This window comes from Meriones unguiculatus, chromosome 1, assembly GCF_030254825.1.
Source record: "Meriones unguiculatus strain TT.TT164.6M chromosome 1, Bangor_MerUng_6.1, whole genome shotgun sequence".
NCBI classification, from domain to species: domain Eukaryota; kingdom Metazoa; phylum Chordata; class Mammalia; order Rodentia; family Muridae; genus Meriones; species Meriones unguiculatus.
In genome coordinates this window covers 53,017,742-53,042,831 of record NC_083349.1, presented here as the reverse complement: position 1 = coordinate 53,042,831, position 25,090 = coordinate 53,017,742, and the positions used below count along the sequence as shown (strand labels likewise).

Below are 25,090 nucleotides of genomic sequence, written 5' to 3'. Positions count from 1 at the left end.
ATCCCACCAGTGTCCACTTTTAGGCTTATTATCTAAGCTGTCTTCATGGCTCATCCAAGGTCGCTGACGGTGGCAGGGGAACTACTAAACCTCACTCAAAGCATTTTCAACCCTGAAGCCTTTAGAAAAGTGCCATCTTATTTATTCAAGGTTAATATGCAAATTCCTGGCCCACCATGCTCTCAACTGAGTGGACTTTTACAAGTTCTAAGAAAAGCTACTCTCATTAGTGAGGAAACTATAATTATTTATCTTAGCCAATACAAATTGCTGTCAATGTTGATAAGGTCTCATAGTCTAAGCTAAATTTCTATCTCGTAAGTAGTGTACAAGGTGTTTTTCTTCCCTGGATATGAAGGGTTAGGTTGCTTCCTAAAGAGGAAGTCTGTTAAACCAGACACTGGGATGGATTTCACTGGCAATGTGAAGAAGAAGAAATCAAATATACCCGCTTTGTTTTGCTTGAAAGGAAGCATCCAGCTTAAAACCATATGTCCAGGTAAAGAAAACAGTGGTTACTTCTTCAGAATGATGTGACGTCCCAGTAATATCTGGGACCAGAAACTAAGTCCTTCCAAAGGACAGGAGGGAAGGCAAAATGGGGAAGGCCTAGCGTTGTTGATGTTTTCTTACCTTATCGGCAAAATGAGATTGTGAACAAAGCAAAATCAACCTGTTAAGCGACAAACAGAAAACAATGGGAAAACTAGAAGTAAAAAATTAGGCAAATTAGATAAAGGCCAGAGAAACGTAACTTAAAGACACTCTCCCTGAGGGAAAGTATTCTGAGGAAAAGACAAACAGACAAATATGGAGGTGGGAGGCGACCCAGATGGCCAGCTAGGCAGAGAGGAAAAGCAAAGGTGTTTAGGAAACAGTGACATGGGAACATTTACTTTAAAACTCACAGAAATCCAGAGGACAGAGCGAGCAGAGAAGGCAACCACAGGTGCGGTTGGGAAGCAAGTACAGCAATCTGTAACTCCCCTAGTAAAGACGACTATATAGCATTAGCAAAACATCATTTCACCACAGCAAACATCACATGATACCTAGGGCTGACTCACCTGGGAGGCATAGCTGCAGTTTTTCTACTACGGTTGTAATATTTCTCTGCTGAATTCTACATCGAATAATATCTTCTGTTTGTACTATCACCTTAGAAAAATAGAAGTGTTGACAATTTTGAACAGTTAAATGGCATCCACATATACTGAGTTCTCTCCCTCCCTCCTTCCCTTCCTCCGTCTCTCCCTCCCTTCCCCCTCCATCCATCTTTTTCTTACTACCTCTTTTCCAGCTTCTTGAAACCTTCGGTTGGTATCAGTAACTTGCACCTTAAAAATAATTTCACCTTAGTTAGACAAACACGCATGAAGCTGCCCTGATGTAACTGCTCACCCTTGTAATCAGATCATGCTCCATGAGGAACTCAGAACAAAGAAATGCAAATTCAAATTAACTCTACAGCTTGAACTTGAACTTTTGATTGAAAAGGGCTTTTGTTAACTTCAATTGGTTATGACAGTTCTTTTTAACAGATTCTGTGGCAAACTTCTCAAATTTACTCAGGATTTTTGAACTTTACTTGCTTTTCTGAGTCTGTCAAACAATTCAAATCACTGACCCAATTGACCACTGGTCCCTTTTTGATAACTTCAATGAGGTCTATGTGCCATTCATTGTCCGTAGGAAATGGCGATTGCATTTTACGGTAATTAAACATTCATACTTTCTGAATGCAAACCCTGGGAGGTTGGTGCACATCAAACACAGAAATCTCAATCCACAGCAACGTGTTCAAGCCGCAGGTGCAGCCGAAGCTCGGCTTGGATTTTCCCACATATTAAGTGACTCATTAGGTCATCGTATGAGGAAGCGCATTCTCATTTATTAAAAATCTCATTAGCTGCAGAACAGAGGTGCTCAGTGACCTCATGACGCCGTGTCTGGTCTCTTGTTATCTGAATATCCTTTATATGATGGTTTTTCTAATCACAATCTTTGCATTCTGTCTGAAAAACACTTTAAATGATAGACAAGGCAATTCCTATAATTAAATATTTTATATCCTGACTGAACAAACCCAGGCCTAGTTTAATAGATAATGCCTCTGATGTGGCAAAATAGGTAGAGCAACTTTTTTAAATAAATTTTCCAATATAATTAAATAACAGCATGACAGCATGAAATCATTTATAGTAAATTTTCATGACATCAGAGGATAGCTTTTTAACACCATTGTACTGTCATCTTTTAAAAAATCTGAAAGTGTGAATAGGCCCTTCGCTGTCTACATGTTTAGCACATTTTCTGCATGTGAAGACAGTCTATTAAATAAAAAGCACGGTCACTGGTGTTGACAACTGTGGTAGCGGAGCACATTTTCAAGTACTTATACTACTTACTTCCTGAAAGTGCTCTCAATGGCCCATGCATTAGAGTATTAGAAGATTTAATGAGCATATAGGAAAAGAGGAGTCAAACATATTCCTACCTTCAGTTTTTCTGCATCAGCCCTTACTTTGAGGAGTTCTGTAATAGCATCTACAAAACCCTGATGATGAAAGTTACACATTTTTTCAATTTCCTTGTCATGATTGCGGATACAAGCATCTAGCTTTTCCATAAACTTCATGTGTGCATTTGGTTGATCATCATACACAGACCTGTAAGCAGAAGAAAACTAAAATTAACTTCTCAGTTCACCAAGTTTTTCCTATTAAACTCAATCTTTGCAACAACTCTGAATAAGTAAATGAACTGGACAGTGAATTACCTTCATAGAAATAATTCTAAGGGAAAATACTTCATTTCTTTTTTTAATAACTGCACGCTAATATTCACAGACTCAGAAACCCTCTAAATATGTATCCAGAAATAAAAACCCTGAGCCCTGGGAGATGTGGGTCAAATCTTTAACATACTAGGGCTCAAAACTGAATCAATAGTGTAAGTAAGAAATACGTGAAGAAACTCATGACCTTTATTACATTTCCTACATGTCAGAATAGGTCCTAAAAGCCATATATTAACTCTTTCATCTTCACAACAAGCCTATGAAGTGGATGCTGTTATTACCGGTTTTGGATACATTATTCATTATTACTGCATAAATTCTACAATTCAAGATTAATAGCTAGAATATGCATCTTGCCATCTGGCCCCACCATTTGCCTCCTCAAGTTCGGGGTCAGATTGTGGCGACCACACATTTGCAAAGTGGTACAAAGCTCAGCTCATGCTAACGACACAGAAAGGGCAAGGCGCCCTTTACTACGTAGAAGCTTGCCCTTGGCTCTGCGAATGAGCACTTTATAACGTCTTGTCTGTTTACGTGAGGGGCATAATCGTAAGATTTATAAAAGTGGGGGCCTTAGCTTTCTAGAGGCTAAGGTCAGCAAGGTAGGCAGTGAGCCAGATCCACAGAGGCAGTTAGCCCCATTCACATGACTGTACCCTAATAAAAGCCCTGGGCACCAAGGCTTGAGGGAACTTCACTAATTGATGACGGGGGAAAGGCTGTCACACAGTGACTCTAGGGAAAGACAAGTGGAAGCTCATCCCCGCACCTCTCTTCACCCTGCCCTATGACCTTCCCACTGCGGCCTACAGTAAGTATTGCTCTGTACCGTGCAGAACTGTGAGCACCGCAATCCGGCAGCACCTCGGGGTGGTCCCGCCCCAGCTGCTGCCTCCTGTTTGAGGTTCGGTGCAATTCTGTTTTTGCCACCAGCTCTTTGTCAACCATCTCTACGTATCCAATCCATGGTCCAGGACAGTGATGAATGCAGCCAACACATTTGTAAGCAAGAACATCTCCTCACCGTGTCAAAAGGCTGCCGTGGGCTGGTGAGACACTCAGCTGGCAAAGCTGCCTGCTGCCAAGCTTGACAACTTGAGTCCCATCAAGTCACCCTGTCTAAGTCAGTAAACACATCTTACTTTAAATTTTCAGCAGCTGGGTCCTAACAGGTATGATTTTACCTTGCTTCCACCTTCCAGCCTTCCCCACACAGCAGCCACATGATGCATAATAAGAATGATCGTATTAAAATAAAAGATCTCACAAATCATTTCTCTTGCAACAGCCCTGCAGGGCCCAATATATTTTGCTTCATGTTGCCTCACAGGCCTCACTTCCGACTATTTGTTCTTCTTTTTACTTATTCTGTCCCAACAATGTTGGCCTCCTCGTAAATTCTTTTGCCTCCCCCCCTTTAAATTTTTTTTATTTATTTATGTATATATATATATATATATATATATATATTACCTTTAAGTGCTCTGTCTACATGTTTGTCTGCAGGCCAGAAGAGAACATCAAATCCCATTATAGATGGCTGTGAAGCAGTATGTGGTTGCTGGAATTTGAACTCAGAACCTCTGGAAGAGCAGCCAGTGCTCTTAATCACTGAGCCATCTCTCCAGCCCCATCCTTGTGAATTCTTTAACACATCAGGTACGCACTTTGCAAATGTCATGTTGCCACATGTTCTAGCTCCATCACCTGCTTCAGGTCTTTGATCCTCTTTTTGGAGGAAAGAGGGACAGAACTGAGAAGGGACAGGAGGTGGAAGAGGATGACCGATCATCCCAGTCTATGGAGGGCTGCTCTGGGTTTAACTGACAGTCTTACACCCTAAGAAACCCCTCTAGTACAAGCAAACCAAAACAGCTGGCTGCCGTAAGCCACCTATTTCGATTCAAGGTCCATGAGCTATGAGCGAGGCATCTGAGCCCAGTGCTGTGAAACACTCAGTCTGGCGTAGGAGCGCTCAGACTCCGGTAGGCTGCGGAGTCACACTGGGGCTAACGCCCTTGTAGTGAAAGCATAGCGGCTGCAGCCTGGATGCCCGGTGTGAAATGTTGGCTGTGGTGCAGGAAGGAGCCGCGAATGCTGCGCAGGTGGGAACACAGACGCTCCTCACATGGCCTCCTTAAATAGTCACTGCACCTCTACTGCACATCCTCCTAGCAGCCCAGTTTTCAAAGGCAGTTGAGGAAGACTGACGCTTAAGTCCCATAAAAAGCAGAGCCAAGACTTAATCCCTAGTCGGCCTGGCCCGGTGTCAGGTAAAACCTGTCACTGTCTGACTTCGCGGGCAGCGACGGTGATCAGCACCGCGGGGCGGGATGGTAAGCACCAGCAGAGCCGCCACAAACATCACCTTTGAAGAGCGACAATCGAGACTGACTCAGCGGGGAATCCCTGATGTGCACTGCTGCACCCATCAGGTGAAATCAGCCAGCGGGCAGGAAAAGGGGATGGGAACCGAGGCGTGGCTAATTGCTAGGAGCATCGAGTCACAAATGCAGAAAATGAGGAGCAGCACGCGAGGAGAAAACAGCCAGTTTCCTCCGCGCCTCTCTGGAAAACCCACTTCATTTTCCATCCTGGAACGAACTCTGAAACTGGGACATGCTGGGCAGGAAAGGGAGCTGTCAGCATTATTCACTCTTGCATCCAAAGTTGGTCCCTATATTGGCTTAATATATTAGTGTAAAATATACTACTATGCTAAAAACTTTAGTGACATACAGCTTTAATTAAACCTTTTGGGGAGTTTGTTGGTGGTAGTGGGTTTTTTTGGTTTGGTGTGCTCTGGTTTGGTTTTTTATTTGTTTGGTTTTCAAGACAGAGTTTCTCTGTGTTAACAGGCTTGGCTGTCCTGGAACTCATTTTGTAAACTAGGCTCGACTCGAATTTACAGAGATTTGCCTGCCTCTGCGTCCTGAGCGCTGGAATTAAAGCGTTCACCACCAAGCCAGGCTCTAATTAACCCATTTTTTAAAAGCTATTCCTCGGGATTTCTAACATCTACTGAGAAGTCTAGCCACGCTCCCACAAACACACACATAATCGTGAGTATGACAGAGCCTGCCAGATGAAGCACGAGGACACTGATAAATGAGAGCTGCAGCTGAACCCAATGCTGGAAACAGTCTCATGTAGGAGTGCTCACAATTCAGACTCCCGGCACTGGGGAGACGCTCGGCGGCTCAAGCACTTCACTCAAGCACATTCACTAAGGAGATGATACCTTTTAAAGAAACCTTTTCATATTTTAATTTTATGTGTATAGGGTTTTGCTTGCATTTATGTCTGTGTACTGTGTAAATGCAGAGTCCATGGAGGGGGGTGTCAGGTAGCCTGGGACTAAAGTTACAGACAGTTATGAGATGTTATGTGAGTGCCAGAAACCAAAGCCCTGGGCGGGCAGCTGGCGCTCCTACCTCTGAGCCATCTCTCCAGCCCACTGGAGTAGCACGTTAGTGTGCCACACACAGGGACGCCAAGAGAAGAGTCAGCCACCCTTCCAAACGCCTAACCCAGTAAAATCCTCAAAAACACAGGTGCAAACTCAAATGTTTAAAGACTTGTGATTTGAAAATAAACACAGTGTACACTACACTAAAGACTGTATCCCCATGTTTTAATGTTAGCAACTAGGGATACAGAAACAGTCTCCTGAACATAGTTTAACTTTCTAAGTGCAGAGAGAATCCATCTTCATCTTCCCATATTTCATACATCAAAGCCAAGTGTGAAGATACAAGCTAATCTGTAATATTTGATCAGCCAATACCATGAGGCTTTTGGAATTTAAGCAAGAGAAATAGCTTTCACGGACACCTCTTTGAATTATTTGTATAGGACTCCACCTAGTGGTTGAAAATAAGAAAACTAACATCTACCTGTTAAAATGGATGACATGAAAATTATTTGTTATCAAGCGTAATTTGATAAGCCGAGACACTTCAGTGTTCCGATAGATGCTACATTTTGTAAATGAATGAATTAGAAGTATTTAAAGGTTTTCCTTCGTTAAAGAAAAGGTCTTTACGGTTAACTCACAAGAAATGTAAAGTAGGACTCTTGTCTCCAGTAACGGGATTTTTTTAAATCAAAAGCACATATCCTAATACCATGTTTCTTTAGTACAAACTACTATGCCTAGCTAGGTTTTTCTTTTTAGAGCTATTTTATCGTGTCTTCACTATAAAGAGTAGGTCCATCACAATATCTGGGAAGAAAATAAAATGTACTGGTTCCCAAAATATAATTTTTCCCTAAAACATCATTGAAACTAAAATAAATAAAGTAATCTCAAAGCATTTAATCCTACATTCCACAAATTACCCATTTTTACTGAAATAACTATAGTTTCTTTTTCAAGTAAAAGTAAACTTTTTTCTATCCCAGAATGCTTCATTCTCTAATAGCATATGTGAGATGAACAGCCAAATGAGCTAGCTGGTCCAGGCCTTTGTCTGCAGTGTTCTGGTAAGATACTATGGTGGCCACACAAAAAAAGTCATTTTTATTAAAATTTAACTGCTTTCAAGAAAGAAAGAAACAAAAGGAGCCCATCAAGGAAAAGGACTCCCACGTGCTAGAAACCTGGAAATCACTTTCAGGGATCTCTGGGCACTAGAGACCTTACTTTCACCTTTTGGTGTCAAATCTTTCTATAATCTTTTCGAACAAAATGTTACTACTTCCATCTCTGACAAGACTGTAGGAGGCACTCATCTCCCTGAGGCCTGGGACTCCCTTTCCTACCTCTTAACATCAGCCACAGGGCATTTCTGCCAGTTACTCAAGTAACATATTAGGTTTAATTTGCATCTCTAGCAATAAAAGCTGTGCTCACATATGTCATCACAGCCATGCTGGCTACGTCCTCACCAATTCTTCAGATGCCAACTCAAGCTAAACTTCCAGTTTGCCGTTCTCAATAGATTTCTAATGTAAATTTAGTATTTCACATTAATGAAATAACTATCATTCCTCTTTAAGTCATTTCAAATTTAATTAGTTTTTTCATTCTTTATTATTACAGATTGAAAGCAATTCAGTCTCTCAGTAGTGCTGGCTCTTCGGAAGCAGTTCAGAATTCACATGAGACCCTGGAGCCAGAGCTAGAAAACTACAAGTCTTCTCAGACACACTTAAGGCTCTGGATTTTTAGGAATGACTAAAAAGAAACAATGAGGTAAGGCTTTACTTAGAATAGTGAAGATGCCATGTGGGTGAAAAACTCTTTATTCATTAAAAAAAATGATTTGGAATTATTTTCTTTTAAACAAATATCAGATTCCATCTAACTTAAATGAGCAAAACATTTGCTCAAGAACTACTTAATTTTTTTTTGGGGGGGGACAATTCCAAGAATGCCTTATCCTACTTACGCCTCAACATCTATCTTACCGCTCTTTCCGGTTTCGGCTCAAGACAGGATTTTACAGTTACACCAGATCACCCTCCCATTACATGGAACTTTCTCACACCTTTTATACAAGGTCTGGACTGTCTTCTGTATTCATACACCCCACCAGCTTTGTTTAGGGTATTTTTTTCTTCTCAACTTTTTGAGAACTGATGATGTCTTCCATTTTTATATTCAATTCACAATTGTGAGGTAAAAAGAAATGTAAATCTTAAAAAAAAATATGTCACCAGAGGGCACTCTTCACCAGCAAGTAGCTCTCAGCATCCTGATTGCATCCAAGACTGAATTTCACACTCGATCTGACATTTGAGTAGTGTAAACCAAAACGAAAACAAGCTTTCTCTCTTGTGTCTTGTTTGTTTGTTTGTTTTGTTGAGATAAGGTTTCCCTACGTAATTCTGGCTGTCCTGGAGATCTGTATGTAGACAAGGCTGACCTCGAATGCATAGATCTGCCTGCCTCTACGTCCCCAGTGCTGAGATTAAAGGTACAAACTATTATGCCTGGCTAGGTTTTTCTTCTTAGAGCTATTTTATCATGTTACTCATTACTTTAAAATAAGCATTTAAAATAATGAAATGAAACTTTAATCACAACAAAAATTTGCCAACCTCAAGCCTGTGTGGCCAGAAAGGCACAGGATAAACTTTTATGTATTACACAATATCCAGCATTTAGTAAGCATACCATACTGAAAAAAAACACATAAAAACAATTTTATTAAGCATCATATTAAAGTCAGTATTTAAGTTTAAAATGAATATATAAAAAGTATGTGTATTATATAAACCAGAAGCTGGTAAGAAATCAGCACTTTAGTTAAATGAACTGAATATCAGACTGTTTCATTTTCTACCTCAGCATTAAATACATACAGATTACTTTATGATTTATTCATGTTAACTGTTGTGTGTGGATGATACTAAAATCATGGATTAGTAAAATAACTAAAACCTTCTAACAGAGGTATGAGCTGCTTAATCTACCTCACCTCGTGTGTGTGTGTGTGTGTGTGTGTGTGTGTGTGTGTGTTTCCTGGGGTTTTTTTTTAATATTTTTTTATTTTTAAATAATTTTCTACAATCACTTGTATCCCAGCTGTAACCCTCTCCCTCTTTCCCTCCCAATCCTCCCTCCCTCACCTCCTCCCTGCCCCCTTCTGAGTCCACTGAGAAGGGGTGTCCTCCTCTCCTTCCGTCTGACCCTAGCTTGTCAGGTATCTTCAGGATGGTTACAATGGTCTTCCTTATCTGTGGCATGACATGAGTTCATGTCAGAAACAATTCCTGTCCCCCTTACTAGGGAACCCACTTGGATACTGAGCTACCATGGGCTATGTCTGAGCAGGGGTTGTAGGTTATATCCATGCACGGTCCTTGGTTGGATAAACAGTCTCATAGAAGACCCCTGTGCCCTGATATATTTGGACCTTGTGGGGCTCCCTGTCCCCTCTAGGATATACTAATTCCTCCTTCCTTCATATGATTCCCTACACTCTGCCAAAGGCTTGGTTATGGGTCGCAGCATCTGCTTTGAATCTACCTCATCTTTATGTATTTACTATAATATGTACGTGTGCATGCACAGGTGTGATATGCATGCATGTGCACACACATGCTCACATGCCACGGTGCACACAGAGAGGCTAGAGAACAATTCGAGAGACTTGCTCCTCTCCTTGCTCCGAGTGTATTCCAGGGGTTGAACCCAGGTATGGCAACAAGCGCCTTTACTGGCTGAGCCATCTCGCCAGCCAATTTGTGCAATTATATTTTTAAAAAATGCTTGGAAGCACAGCGTGATAATCTACAAGTAAGGCTCTTCAGGCAAGCTGGAATGGGGAGACTGCACCAAACACCCCCAGGACTGCAGTGCTGACGATGCCATCAAGCTTCCACATGCTCTCCCCCAAATCAACTGTAATATCATCCTGCTAAAAATTATTATAACAACAGTAATAGTAATACCGATCAAAGCATCCTAAAATTGGCAAGATATCCGCTGGCTGCAGAATAACTGACAGTTTCTAATAACTTTGTGGGAGGAGCTCTATAAACACAAGATTGAATTGCTTTTGTTAATCCTGGAAAGGATTTCTTGTTTACAAAACACCGGTTGTTTATACATTTGAACGAAACTGTTTATCTAGTTTGCTATGTGTGCTCTTAAAATGCTTTGTAAAGGGGACTAGAGACAAAGCTCAGAGGTTAAGAATCCTTTTTGCTCTTACCAAGGACCCAAGTTTGGCTACCAGCCTCCACACGGTGGCTCAAAAGCATCCACAACCCCAGTTCTAGGAAATCTGAAGCCCTTTTCTGAACTTCGCCGCACCAACCACGCACATGGCAAAATACACACGCAGGCAAAACACACATAAACCTAACAAAACAATTTTAGTGCTTTATAAGATAATGGCAGCCTGATTCCTCAAGTCCAGCTGAAATTTGAGATAGTCAACTTGTTTTTCTATAACAGAGCTAACATACTCCACCAACCCCTTTAAGGTAAGAGGTGCTGCTGACTGAACCTCTGGTTCTGTCCATCTGCAACACTGGAACAGGGGATACATAAGGGTTACCTGGCTTGCCTAAGCATCCCGAAGAAGCAAAGACCAAAAAATGAAGGGATATTTTCCCAAATCTCTGATGCTGAATTGTACTTGTGTTCCACTGTGTGGGGTTCCTGTAATTTGTTCTCACCAATAGTACCCTATCCCCATGTACAGGAAACATTAGTTAACATTAGTTATCATTACTTCCTGTTCCCAGAGTTGATACTCGTAGGACTGGCATTGGCACACTCTGCAACACTGGGTAATGGCAGCGCGCTCAGTAATGAGCATCCTCTATGGGAAGGATGAAGGGGTCATCAGCCAACACCGACTCCCAGTAGACTTCCTCCTTCCTGTTTTTACATTTCTGACCAAACAGGGGTCTCTTCCCGTTGACTTTTGTACTACTTGGTAAAATGCAAACGGTGAGAAATGGAAGCACCCAACACATGTAATTCTGTTTGTCCTCTAGAATAAACAATTGCTAAAACCATTTTAATTTAAAGGCCAAGAAAGTAGATTAATGCATGTGGGTAGAGACTGTTCCCTAGAACAGTTTAGAAAATTCAACAAAAATATCAGGCTATGTAGGGCAGACTGAACATGCATTTTGCCAAATAGCTTCACAGTTGAACTATAACACTGCCAAAATCCCTCACAAGAACATTAGTTTACAATTAAGTCGAAATGTGCTAAAGAGTTGGCTTCTCAGCAGCGCATGGTGGCACACGCCTATAATGCCAGCACTCAGGGAGGCAGAGGCAGGTGCATCTCTGTGAGTTCGAGGCTAGCCTGGTCTACAAAGTGAGTCCAGGATAGCAAAGGCTACACAGAGAAACCCTGTCTTGAAAAACCAAAGAATCAGTTTCTCAACAAAACAGCGAAAAGACCCTGTGAACCCAATTGCAAGAGCAGTTGTATCTTTATTTTTCAAAACAAAGATGTAACACTGATATTTATATACCCCAAAACTCAGGATCATTTTTTTTTAACCTTAAAACTGTTGTGCTACTTAAAACTGTTGTGTCAACAGGAAAAACAAAAACAATTCAAACAGCAGAATTTCTCTGAAACGGTAATAAGGAGAGTTTAGAATATACGACTACAGCCAGGGCAAAACCAGTTGTTTAGAAGCTCCCCTGGCAGTTGAAGACAGACAGGGATGCCGACTCTGCATGCTAGGCAGCTGCGGTCCAAACTGCTCGGTACCAATCATGCCTGATCTCTTCTCCCTTCAGATTCTGAGAAACTCGCACATACTATAGACAGCACATCTTACAGACAGGGCCGCGAAGTGAGTTTAGATTTCTTCACACTCCTACACAGAGCTGAGCTATAACTCAGCACTATTTTTGGTAACTGCACATAACACAAACCATGGTGTGGGATTTCCCCTTGTGGCATTATGCCGGTGCTCAAAAGTCTCCGACTCGGAGGCATTCTGGAGATCTGATTTTTCGGATTAGAAATACTCAACCTGCTCTGTTTAACTTGTGCATCAGACTACTAAGTCAGGGGAAAAAAAAATCTACGATGTAAGATGAGACTTTTTCTAGCTGCACTGTTATGTATTACGGGTTGTGTCTGAACTGTCCCCCACAGGCCCAATGCCTTCGGGGGCTACGGAACCTCCTGTCGAGCCAAGGGCTGGTGAGCCCTCTGCAGTAAGGCACTAGCACACAAGCCCGACAACCCAGGGCCCGTGTGAAGGTAGTTCGAGGGTGTCACTGCACACAGTTGCCCTCTGCCCTCTACACATATGCTGTAGCATGTGCACCCGCTTCCCACATGAACAACACCAACAAATACATGCAGCTTTTAATAGAGGGACCTAGCAGGTCACAGCTGTGGGGCTCTGAAGGTGATACCTGGTTCCTGTCTCACTCTCTGGTCCTGCAGGATGGGAGGAGCCTTTACACACTCCTACTGCAATGGACTGATGGGCTCTGCCTTGCTTTCCCTGCCACGATGGCCTAAAATCTTTTAAACCATGAGCCAAACCAATCTTTCCTCCTACTAGCTGTTTCCAACACTTGGGCTACAGCACCATAAGTCAGTCTCTCCTCTCTCCCCCTTCTCGTTCTGCCTCTCTTGTTCTCTCTCTCTCTCTCTCTCTCTTTCTCTCAAGCCTGTGGTGGTTTAGATGAGAAATGTCCTCCTGGATTGTCTCCTGCTTTTGAACATTTGATCACTGTTGGTGGTGCTAACGTTGGGGGTGCACCCTTGCTGAAGGAAGTACATCACTAGGGTGAGCTTGGGGATATGGATATGGGTAGTCTGGTATAGATGATGGATGGACGGATGGATAGATAGATAGATAATGGATATGGGCAGCCTGGTATAGATAATGGATGGATGGATGGATGGATGGATGGATGGATGGATGGATGGATGGATGGGCAGATAGATAGATAGATAGATAGATAGACAGACAGATAGGCAGACAGAGAGATAAAAAGATGACAGACGGATGATAGGTAGAAAGATAGACAGACAGACATATAGATGACAGACAGATGGATGATAGATGACAGACAGATGACAGAAAGACAGATGGATGGATGATACATAGGTGACAGACGGACAGAATATAGTCGATATACTCTGCTTCCTGTGTGGGAGGTAAAATGTGATCACCCAGCTTCCTGCTCTTGCAGCCACTGCCTTCCCTGCCAAGAGGACTCTGTCCCTCTGCAACCATTAAGCTAAAATAAAGCCTTTCTTCCTTAAGATTGCTTTTTGTCTTATTTTATCACAGGAACACAAAAACTAATACAAAACCCAACAGAATTAATGACAGAAACTCAACAATTTAACTGCAACTGATAAAACTTTAACTAAGGTTACAACCAAAAACTGGCATCCAAACCTGAGGATGTAGCTCAGTGAGAGAGCATTTGCCTCCTTTGCTCAAGGCCCTGGATAAAATCTCCAGCACTGGGCCGTGAGAGGGGGTAGAAGCACAAGGATCACCAGTGTTTGCAGAGATGTGTGTGTGCGTGTGTCGGTGTATGTGTGAGTGTTGGAGGGCATCAGTGTGTGTAAGTGCAAGTGTTGTGCATGTGTGTATATGTCAGTGTGTGTGCATGTACGTGTGAGTATGTCAATGTGAGCATGAGTGTGAGTATATGTGAGTGTGAGAGCATTGTGTGAGTGTATGTGAGTGTGTATGTATGTTACTTAGTTGTCACTATAAAAAAAGTATCTGAAATAATTAACTATAAAAAGAAGGGTTTATTTTGGCTCAGTCTGGGAGGTCACTACTTCATGTTTGTGATAGAAAACATGGAAGAACAAATCTATTCTCATCAGCCAGGAAGGGAAAGAGGAAGGGGTCAGGGTCCCGCAGCACCCTTCTTGGGCATGTCCCCAGTCACCCAAGTGATGGCCATTCTTGGCTGCCAACTTGACTACACATCCAGAACTAACTAAAATCCAAATAGCTAGGCACGCCCATGAGGGACTTTTTTTTTTCTTAATTAACTAATTTGAAATGGGAAGAGCCACTCCTAATGCAGATCTCTGTGGTGGGAAGACACACCTTTAACCTGGGCCACACCTTCTGCTGGCAGCCTGCATAAAGGACGGGGAAGAATGAAGTTTGTTCTCGCTAGCATACCCTTCTCGGGCATTAGAGCCCACTTCTTTGTGATTCTGGAGCACACTGAAGGCCAGCTGAGACATCCGGCCTCGTGAACTAAATGAACTACTGGATTCTTAGGCCTGCCATTGGTAGACAACCATTGTTGGGCTAGGTGGTCAAACTCAGAGCTTCAGTGCATACTAAACAAACTGTCATTGTATACCCCCAAGTCACAGGCTATGTTCTAAGAAATGAGTTAGCTGAGTCTGTCATTGAGTGAACAGTGCAGAGTGTATTTACGAAACACTGGGTGACGTGGCCTGCTACACACTTGGCTTTGCAGTATACACTACTTTAAATTTATGTTTTTACTTTGCTTGTTGAAAACTAAGACACAGGGCTAGAAACATACCTCCTTCTCCCAGAATCGGTCAGTAGCCAGTAGTTCAATAGAGAAAAGCAGAGTCCCTTAGCGCCTCCTGATCCATGACTGGCTATTGCATGGTCCAACTCCGTGCAGGCCCAGTTTAGGCACCCCCCAGCTGCTTTAAGATCATGTCTGCAGTTCCTACGACAGGCCCTCAAGTATTTCCCATCTGTTCTCCTTACCTACAGGCCCCGACATTCTTTCCACCCTGTCTTCTACAATGTTTCCTGAGCTTTACGAATATGCCCATCTTAGGGCTGAGCACTAAACTATCAGTTATTCTAAGCATTGTGAACATTCGTCACTCACCACCAGTCACTACAAAGAGAAGCCTCCCTGATTAAGGAAGAGAGGAGCATCTGTCTATGAGTATATTTAGACTATAGTTCCGTGCCATGACGATTCAGCTAAACAACAGTAGTCAAGTTCCCCAGGAAAGTTATACTAAGCAAGGCAACCCGTGAGAACAAATCCACAGATGTCTCTAGTAAGTGGGTCCTCGCTTTAAATCCTTAGGATTATGTATTGAACGTGGAGTGCCTGTAGTCAGGGACTGGGGGAGTGGCCAGTAGAACATAAGTAATTTGAAAATAGAGAGAGGGAACACTAAAGGTGGACAAGTTCAATCAGGATGGGGGTTGGGAGACAGGAGAAAAGGGAGTAGGTTCAATGTGAACTGAAGGATGAATGAAAAAGCCACACAGAACCTACTACCTTGTAAGCCAATTTAAAAAATAAGTTTAAAAAAAAAAAAAAACTCTAGCGAGACAGCCTGCATGGCAAGATAACACTGTTCCTAGAATCCACTATTTAACAAACAAACTCCAGAATTAGATACGGGGTGCCTCTTTATCCGGTGGGGGAGGGGACACCTAGAGCCTCCAAAGTAAGAAAGGCTATTCCCATTCCTCCTGGTTACACTGTGGAACTAGACAATAAGACCCTGCTACTGAAGACAACAACTTGGATGCAAGCTACCCAGACTGCAAGCTGGCACTGGACTGGAAGCCCCCCCACACACACCAGCTAGCTTTTACACTGCCGGAACATGCTGTACAGATTGCTAGGGAAGACAAGACGCCAGCGGTCTCTGCCAGAAACGAACCCTACAAACCGTAATGCCAACCTGCCAGGCAAGAGGCTCCTAACGGTGCAATAGTGGCACAACGTTATGAGGTACCCAACTGCCTGGACAGGAGACCTGCTCCAGAGGAAGGAAAGGATACATGCCTGGTACTTTAAATGCAGTCACACAGAAGTTTCCAAAAACCTTTCAAAGTGTTACCAGCTTTTTGGTTTTGTTTCTTTTCTTTCTTTTTTTTTTTTTTTTCCATCAAACTGGGTCCCTTTCCCTCTCAAAATTATGGAACCGGTAACAAAACCAAGCATGAACTGAGAAGTAAAAGAGACCTTATTCTTGGCCAAGAATGGACGAGATGGAAGACAGACTTGAAAATCAACTGAGAATTTCTCAGTGTGTTGGAGTCAGGAGACACAAAGGCTAAAAGATGTGAAGAAAAGAGATTGGCTAATAAAAGGAAAGAACAACCATGGCATTTCTAGCAAGGAGCCGTGATGCTTCAGGAATTTGGTTAAAGATTCTATATCCACTAAAGACATAGGTCTGGCATCTGGACCAGTAAGCTGTTTTTGCTCTGTTTGCTCCATGTGTGTACGGTGGGGGCGGGGCAACAGTCTGTACACTGTTGGGCTTCACCACTCGCTGTGTCTGTAAAAACGCTTTATCTTTAGAGGGCTTTGATAACTCACATCTTCAAGTCATGGTTTAAAGGGGCACTGTCCCAGCCGGCTTACTGACATCAGTAAGTATTAAAAGAACTGGAAAGCCACCCACAGCAGTACACACCTTTAGTCCCAGCACTCGGGAGGCTGAGGTAGGTAACAGTGGACTCTTCAAGATTCCATGAAAATAAGGAAATTGGAAATTGGTCTTTCACTACATTAAATGTGCTGGTTGTAAAAAACAAACAAACAAAAAACTTCCTTCAGAAAATTAACTCATGAGTGTTTAAATGTTCAAGGTTACATGAGAGCAGAACTTTGGCAAACAACCCTGGTTTGACATTTTTTTTAATAAAATCAGTTCTTTCTTATTTATTGTTTTAGTCAACTAAGATTTTCCTAACCATGTCCTTGCTGACCAACAAAAGTAAAGAAATAAGTTACCATTTCTCTAATAATATTTAAGATGATGAAAAGGTAACCAGGTGTGCTCAAATAAGCTGAATCATTATTCTGACACTCTTTAACATGTCTGAAAATAATTACCAAGATCTTCAGGAAACTTTAAAGCCTAGATATTTAATGAACAATCATTCAATCGTGTGACTGGTGAGCACAACAGAATACTAGAAGACTGACTACCAAATTACACACTTTTGTTTCTCCTTTTTATATGTCCTGCAGAGGCTTTATTTATAGCTAGGAGAGTTAATCAAAGTGTTTATTTCTCCACTTCATGAAAGTGTGCAAAGGATGTTCGTGGCCTCAGGAGGCCGTGTGCTCGTGAGCTTTATCAGTCTCGCTGTAGTGAAACATATTCATTGGCTAAAGATTGAAATTATAACCATAATTAAAATCACACAAGGAAAAACAGTGACAGAGGGCACACTGTGTTTTTACGTGTCTTTAAAGTGTGTTTTTCCAGAGTTGGTGGCCAATCATTGTAATCTCAGCACTCAGGCAGCTGAGGGAAGAGGAGTGCAGTCAATTCCAGGTTGATCTGGGCTACATAGCAAGTTTGAGGCCAAAAAAAAAAAAAGGAATATAAAGAAAAAGGAAGTTAAAAAGTAATTCTCAATTTTTTGTTCTCCCTCATGCTCTAAAAGCTTACAGAAAAATCCAAAAAGCCTTTGCTTATACGGATTACAATTACCAATATCTGCTTTAAAAAGTGAAGACCAGCAGGATGGGTCAGCAGGTTAAAGCACTTGCTGCGCACGCCTGACAGCCTGAGAACAAGCTCCGGAATCCAAATAAAAGTGGAATGCAAAACGTTCTGCATCCATGGCATGTGCCTGTGCATACGCACACATATACACAGGCATACACACACACTCACACACACATACACTCACACACACATACACTCTCACACACATGGGGGGCACACCATACATACACACAAACATAATAAGTTAAATTTAAAGTTTAAAAAAAAATCAATACCACATCAGGACATGGTAACACACACTGTAATCCCAGCATTCAGGAGGCTGATGCTAAGGTTTTCCTAACCACGTTCTTGCTGACCAATAAGTTAGCATTTCTCTAATAATATTTAAGATGACGAAAAGGCAAGTGTGTGCTAAAATAAGCTGAATCTTTTTTAACATGTCTGAAAATAATTACCAAGAAGAACTACTTAAGCCCAAGCAGTTGGAAACCAATCTTGGTAACACAGTGAGACCCCATCCTCAAAGAAAAAGAAAAGAAGGGAAGGAGGGGGGAATGGAGAGAGAAAGGGAGAAAGGGAGAAAGGGAGGAAGGGAGGGAAATAAGATGAAATGAAATAGAAAAAGAACATATTGAAGAATTGGGTCATTCTATTCTAGAAGGCAAGAATGGCCATGACAGGCTCTGTGCAAGCTGGAGAGCCAGGACAAGGAATACAATTCTGTGGAGAAGGCCTGGAAACCACAGAGAACCCCACTTAAGTCCCAGAGTACAGAAGGAGTCCACAAGTGCCAGTATCCAAAGACAGAAGATCCATTTCTAGCACAAGAAGAGAGTACTCAGGTGCTAGAGAGAGGGCTCCCTGGTTAGAAGCACTGGCTGCTCTTCCATGGGACCCGGGTTCAATTCCCAGCACCCTCATGGTCATTCACAACATGGAGTTTGTACCTCTAACTCCTGGGGATCCAACATCCTTAGCACCAGGCTTGAATATAGTGCAGACATACACGCAGGAAAAACACTCATTCCCATAAAATAAAATAAAAATAATTTCGAGAAAGAGAGAGTGAGAGCTCGCCTTTCCTCTACTGTTTTGTTCTAGTAGATCCTGCTCAGATGATACGAGAAGGTACATCCAATTGGTGAGATAAAGAGAACTCAGCAAGGCTACAGCAGGAATCACAGCTCTATCCATAATCTTGTTCTTAAACAAGAAAAAAAAATCTGAAGTAACACTGACATCCAATAAGGCTATACCATAGGAACCTGTACAGTTATTCTCTAGTGGACAAACGTCAGGATATTGGAATGCCTCACCCAACCATCCTACATGGGTAAGTGTAGGAAAGAGGGGGATGGCACAGGCCTTTAAGAGTGCCAGACTCCCAAGTGTTAGCATCACGCCCACCACATTCAACCAATATTTTAGTGTTAAATTCCCTCTAAAAAAAAAACCGCCGTGGTGGTGCAAGCCTGTAAACCCAGCAGTTAGGAAACAGGCAGAAAGATGCTACAAACCCAGGACCAGCCTGGTCTATTTAGCAAGCTCAATACAGGCCGAGTACAGACATAGTTACTTTGTCTCAAATCAACCAAAAAAGAAAAAGAAAAACTCCTAATTTCACTTAGGCCGTATATAATTTAAAACCTGACCAGGAATGGTGGCACAGACCTTTAATCTCACCACCTGAGTCAGAGGCAGATGATCTCTCTGAGTTGGAGGCCAGCCTGATCTACACAGTGAGCTCTGGGACAGCCAGGGTATTAACAGAGACAGTCTCAAAAAAAGTAATAATAATAATAATAATTTAACTGCTGGACTTTACGTGCTGCTTCTATGGGGTGATGGCCAGTTCTGTTGTCTGAGTCATTCCTAGGATCCAAATAAGGGACTTGGTTTCCAGCCTCCTGAAGACACGGGGTAACACACCAAAATAAGGACTCATTTTCTAGTCTACCTTCATTGGCTGGGCAGCTACCAAAAACCATTTCCCAATCCGTGGCAAACAAATGTAGTACCGAGTCACAAATCAATCGCTCCATGAACAAGTTAAGGAACGGCTGTCCTAAGAAACTGGAGAGGTCCTTCCGCGGAATCCAGATGTCAAAAGGTTTTCCTTGAGTCTGATTCATATTTTACTACTACATATGTAAAATCTGATGAAAAGATTCACGCAGGAAAATTAAGAAAAGGAGCTGGGCATTGGTGGCCCACACATTTAATCCCAGCATTTGGGAGGCAGAGGCAGGCGGATCTCTGTGAGTTCAAGGTCAGCCTGGTCTACAAAGTGAATTCCAGGACAGCCAGGACTACAAAGAGAAATCTTGTCTCAAACACTCAAGCACACGCTCACAGGGAACAAAAAGAAAGAAAATTAAGAAAAGGAACTAATGAGGCCTTCCCATATCCTAGCAGGAACTTTATGTAATAAAAACATGTAACCTGCCTATTGAGTGCTTGAAGGTAACACAGCTTAGAACAGATAGGCAAAGTCTCTCACGTCCTGGGCTTACTAGGTACCTAAACACTCCTCCCCATTCTACAAATATAGAAACAAGGCCAAGGGGGTTAAATGATTTTTGCAGTCAGTGGCAGGTCTACGGGGAAGGAACGAAACACACCAGATGAACTGGCTCTCCGAGGTAACGTGAACTGACAACTGGGACTGACTTCACTTTACCTACGTTTATGTCGAGAAAACAGAGTTCCAGTTCCGGGAAGTGTACCCTGAAGACAGACTATCGACAAAGCATAATTTGTATCACATCCCCTAACTGAACCACAAGTTCATCCACCCTAACTGCGAAAGACGAGCTCTTCATCCTCGAAGAGTGCCTAACCTAGTGTTGAGGGGTCTGCACCAGCTAATACTCTATGGGGCAGCAAGTATTCCGTCAGCGATGGAACATTCATTACCCGGCACTGTTCCTAAAGAGGGTAGGCTTGGATCCATTTTAAAATAAGCTGAGATTTTAATGCAAAGCTAACAAAATGCTTGTCAATACGTAAACAGCTTCCTGTTCAAAGAGCGTCGTCACCCCTGCGTGAACCCGAGCCACCGGCTCCTCCCCTGCAGCCCACGCTCGCGTCTCGCCGGGGGAGCAGGGTGCTGCCGCCGGGGAGAAGGGTGCTGGCGGCGCGTCCCGCTCAATTCCAATTCTCCCACGCCCGGAGCAGCCAGTGCGCCTGGGTTTCCGCCGGCGCGCACCTCGGCACCCGGGCCAGCCGCTCCGGCCGCCGGCAGGTGACCTTCGTCCCCAGCACGGAGCGGTCAGCCTCCGCGCACCCAGCGCCGCGGCACACCGGGGCCTCGGCATATCAAGGCCCCGAGCTGGGGCGGCTCCCCGGGTCAGAGACACCCCAGCGGCCACACCCACACGCGGCGCGGTGACAGGTGCCCGGGCGCCCCGGGTCCGGCAGCCCTCCGCGCGCACCACCTGTCGGGCCGACGCGCGCGCGCGCGCCGGGCAGCGGACGCCCCGCCCGGCTTCTGAGGGGTCCCTGGTCAGGGCGGCCCGGAAGGCCGAGCGTAGGAGAGCTTTACCGGAGGGTGGGCCCTACGCAGGCGGTCTCGGTGCTTTCGATCTCCTGCAAGATCCGCTCGTGCTCCGGGACCGTGCCCAGAGCCTCGCCGCCCTCCGCCATCTTGGCTGGAAGCGGAGGCGCCGGCCGGGCGCGGCGCCGCGGGGACCCCAGGAGCGAGCGGCAGGTGGCGCAAGCGCGGCGCGGCGCGGAGGGGCGGGGTCTGGGGAGGGGCGGGGCCTGGCGGGGTGGGGTGCGGTGGGTGGAGCCCGCCTCTGGGGAGGTAGCGCCGACCGCGGCGTGGAACGAGCCGTCGCCTCCATCTTCCCTTGTCACCCGTCCCTCGTTTATCTGGAGACGTAGTGGTGTAGTGGGCGCCAGAGCTGCGCGCCGCAGGTACCCTGGCGATGACGAGGCTGGCCCTCCGTCACGCGCGCTCTGTGATAGAAGCTACCGGAACACCTTGATGGGCTTTAAACAGTGGGGGGTCAGAGAGAGGCAAATGCTCTCGGGAAAATCAGAACGGAGTGGGTCAGTTTAAGACTTACTTTAAGAACAAACAAAAATTCTGTGCCTCGACTGCTCTGAGTAGATCGTGTCCCCTGCCTGGTGCAACTTCACCAAGCTTAGTCACGTTGAACATAAACTACTAAACATCAGGGGGGGAAATGAGAACCAGACTAAGGCACTTGCTGGCAAGATACGAAAGAGGCTTAGGACAATGTTTGATTTTGTGCTGAAGCTCTTGAATCCAAGTGCTCCCGGGGAGTGGTAGCTGGGCTGGGGTAGGACTAGAACTCCTAGGGGGAGGGGGAAATAACAGAGGTAGGAAGAAATGGCAGGTGGCTTGTGCAAAAGAACACATGAAGAAAGAGTCTTGCTTAACAACCTGTATCTAGGACACCTTGTAAACCAGTTTGTCATGATCAAAGCATGATGGGAGATTAATCAGAAAAGAGTTCAAACGTAGCCTGAGGGACAACTAATTGTCTGGTCTCCATTAATCCGGGAGCTTTGAGCTTCCCTCTGAGTCAAACAGGCTTTGCACTAGCCGGCTGCCAGGCTCAGGCCTCTACCTGGACCAGCCTTTCTCTTTCCTCCTCCTCATAGGAAATCCTGGGAGGTGGGATTGAGTAACAGTTGAGAACTTGAGCGCTGAAGACAAGCGTCCCAAACCACCTTCCTTCATTGATCTCACCTCACAGCTGTGTGGTGCTAGTCAAAACCTAATCCCTTTCTGTCTCAGTTTCCCCATCTGTAAATGCTAATAACCAAAATATCTGCCTTTATTGCTGTCCTATAGTATCTTAATTTCTGTTGTTTCTATAACAAATTACCACAAATGCCAGAGCTTCAAATGACTCAAGTGTATTCCTTTAGAATTCTCCCTGGGCTGTAATCAACTTGCCAGCACAACTGCATTTCTTTCCAGACTCTAGGAAAGAATTTGTTCCTTTGCTTTTCCAGATTATAAATGCCATCATATCCTTTGACTGTGGCTTTCTTACTGTTGCCTGGAACTCACTACATAGACCAAGCTGGCCTTGAACTCACAGCTGACTGTCTCAGCCTCACAAGTTCTGTGATTAAAGGCATGAGCTACCAAGTCCAACCACCCTCCTTTTATTTTGAAGATTTATTTATTTTATGTGTACTAGTGTTTTGCCTATATGTATGTCTGTGTACAACATACAGAGTTCCCTGAGGCCGGAAGAGAGTGTTGTTACCCAGCATGCAAGTGCTGAGAGCCAAATCCAGGTCCTCCGCCAGAGCAGCCCATGCTCTTACCCCCAAGCCATCTCTCCAGCCAAGTTTTCTTTGCTTTGTATATCCGAGTCCCAGAAACTTCAGTGCCTGCTGCTGCCACACCTGACTGCCCATTCCACCAGGATCCAGCCCCACCACACGGCAAAGTGAGGCCATGGAAGCCTCACCCCTCTTCTCAGTGTCTTGATGGAACAAAGGAATCCAGCCTTCTCCAGGAAATCCCACTTCCAGAATATAATAACAACAATAACAAAAATCTCTTCTCAGATTGACAGTGTTGTCACGTTAAGGTCATGGAGTCCTGATAACTTATTTTTTATTTGCAATTATGATAGTTGCTCATATAATTATAAACATAGCAGAGAGAACTGGGGTATTTTTTTTTTAATGAAATGACACTGGAGATATTTTAAAGTAATTGGAGAAATTAGGATAAGTTAGAAAGAAACTAGTCCAAACAGGTCTAAGCAAAGGATAGAAGGTAGCTGCCCTGTGATTGGTGCCAATTAGAAACTTCAACTATAAAATTATTATGGTTATTATTATGTTGCTGGTTTGTTTGTTGAGAAAGGGTTTCTCTGCATTGCTCTGGCTGTCCTGGAACTCACTCTGTAGATCAAGCTGGTCTCAAACTCAGAGATCTGTCTGCCTCTGCCTCCGAAGTGCTGGGATTAAAGACGTGTGCCGCCATGCCCAGCCTAACTATGAGATTATTAGTAGTTTTTCACAGTTGTGTTTTGTACACTGACATTATACCATAACGCTGCTGTGTTTAGTCACCTTGATGGAAACCTGTGGCGTGGTGCAGACGGTCACCTGCAATGCCCTGATGCGCTGTCCATCAAAGCTCCAGGATGAGAAATAGTACTCAGGGACTTGTGTCCGAGGATGTAAGTCTCATGGCTATTCATACAAACGGGTCTTTACTAAAAATAAATTAGACTTTGCTCTGCTGACTGCTTCTCCAACTACTGAGGCACCCCAATCTGGGATTAGCACTCCCTACTTGCAGGTCAGCCCTTGAGAAGGGAGAAGAAACCTGAAAACCGAATCACCGAAGAATGAGGGCAAATTCTCTCTCTCCGACAAAGAAGTACAAATCTAGTTCCTCCTATGGCAAACCACACAGCTTCTTGGCTCAGAGAGCAACAGAGCTTGGAATGCACCCTCAGTCTGTAGATTAAAGCCGGGTTATGAGTGTGAGAACGGGCCTGTCGGGCAGGACAGCCTGCAGCTACCAGCTGTCTCCTGCTGAGGTATTCCTCCCCTAACCGCTGGCTACACAGACCTTTTCCCTCCTCTTCACGATCCTGATACCATCTGTCTGAACCCAGTTCCAAATGCTCCCCTTGAGAAGCCAGGGCTGCTTAAAGATGCCCCTTTGAGAACCTTTTCAGACCCACCCCACCTCTTCCACCCCCCCCACCCCCCGAGAAACTGCGCCACTGTCCGTACTGGGCATTCTTCCGCACAGCTCAGGACAAAAGGAAGTCAGTCTGCTTACCACTTCTCCTTCGAAAACAGCTTTTGCTGTTTCCACTCTGTGGCTTCTGACATTTCTGCTAGTACCTAAAAAGGGTGCCTTCCCCCCACTCCTTTTTTTTTTTTTTTTTTTTTTTGCTAAAAATTTAAAGCTAAATGTGTCTATAACTATGTTTTTCTGTCTGATTTTGTTTTGGTCAGTTGGTGGTTGGTTTTTATTAAATTAAGGGCCTTGAGTATGCTAGGCAAGCATCACACTCTTAACAGTATAACAGACTTCCCGTGGTGAAAATGGAGGCTGTGGAAAAGCTCATCACCTCCCACCCTTCAACCTCGAGGGCAGGACAAGGAACCTGCCTCAAAGCTAGACATGGGTATCTATTTCCTAACCTTTGCATCACTCTTTCTCAAAGTTGTAAGACTGCCGTGGGAAAGCTCGGGAGAAATTAGGAAGTTTTCTGCCTGGTTTGGCCCAGTTTCTTTTTTTCTGATTTGTGGTATCTCCTGGTTCCTTTGTGTGTGAGTGTCTGTGCGTGTGTTTGTATAAGAGAGACAGTTCATGAGCATGAGTGCAGCTGCTTGCGTGGGGAAGGCATGGGACAGC

General features: G+C 44.0%; 1 protein-coding gene across 1 annotated transcript in view; it reads right to left on the bottom strand.

The window, feature by feature from the left end:
* The window catches only part of Exoc6 (exocyst complex component 6), a 126,993-nt gene extending 105,570 nt beyond the window's left edge, over positions 1–21,423 (bottom strand). Inside the window, exons 1-4 of the mRNA XM_060388852.1 lie at positions 21,260–21,423; positions 2,498–2,669; positions 1,290–1,337; positions 1,068–1,158 (exon numbers count right to left, since the gene is read on the bottom strand). Of these exons, the coding sequence (XP_060244835.1) occupies positions 1,068–1,158; positions 1,290–1,337; positions 2,498–2,669; positions 21,260–21,360 (412 nt within the window). The 5' untranslated portion in view covers positions 21,361–21,423. The remainder of the gene's footprint in view (positions 1–1,067; positions 1,159–1,289; positions 1,338–2,497; positions 2,670–21,259) is intronic.
* Positions 21,424–25,090: the final 3,667 nt, after the last annotated feature.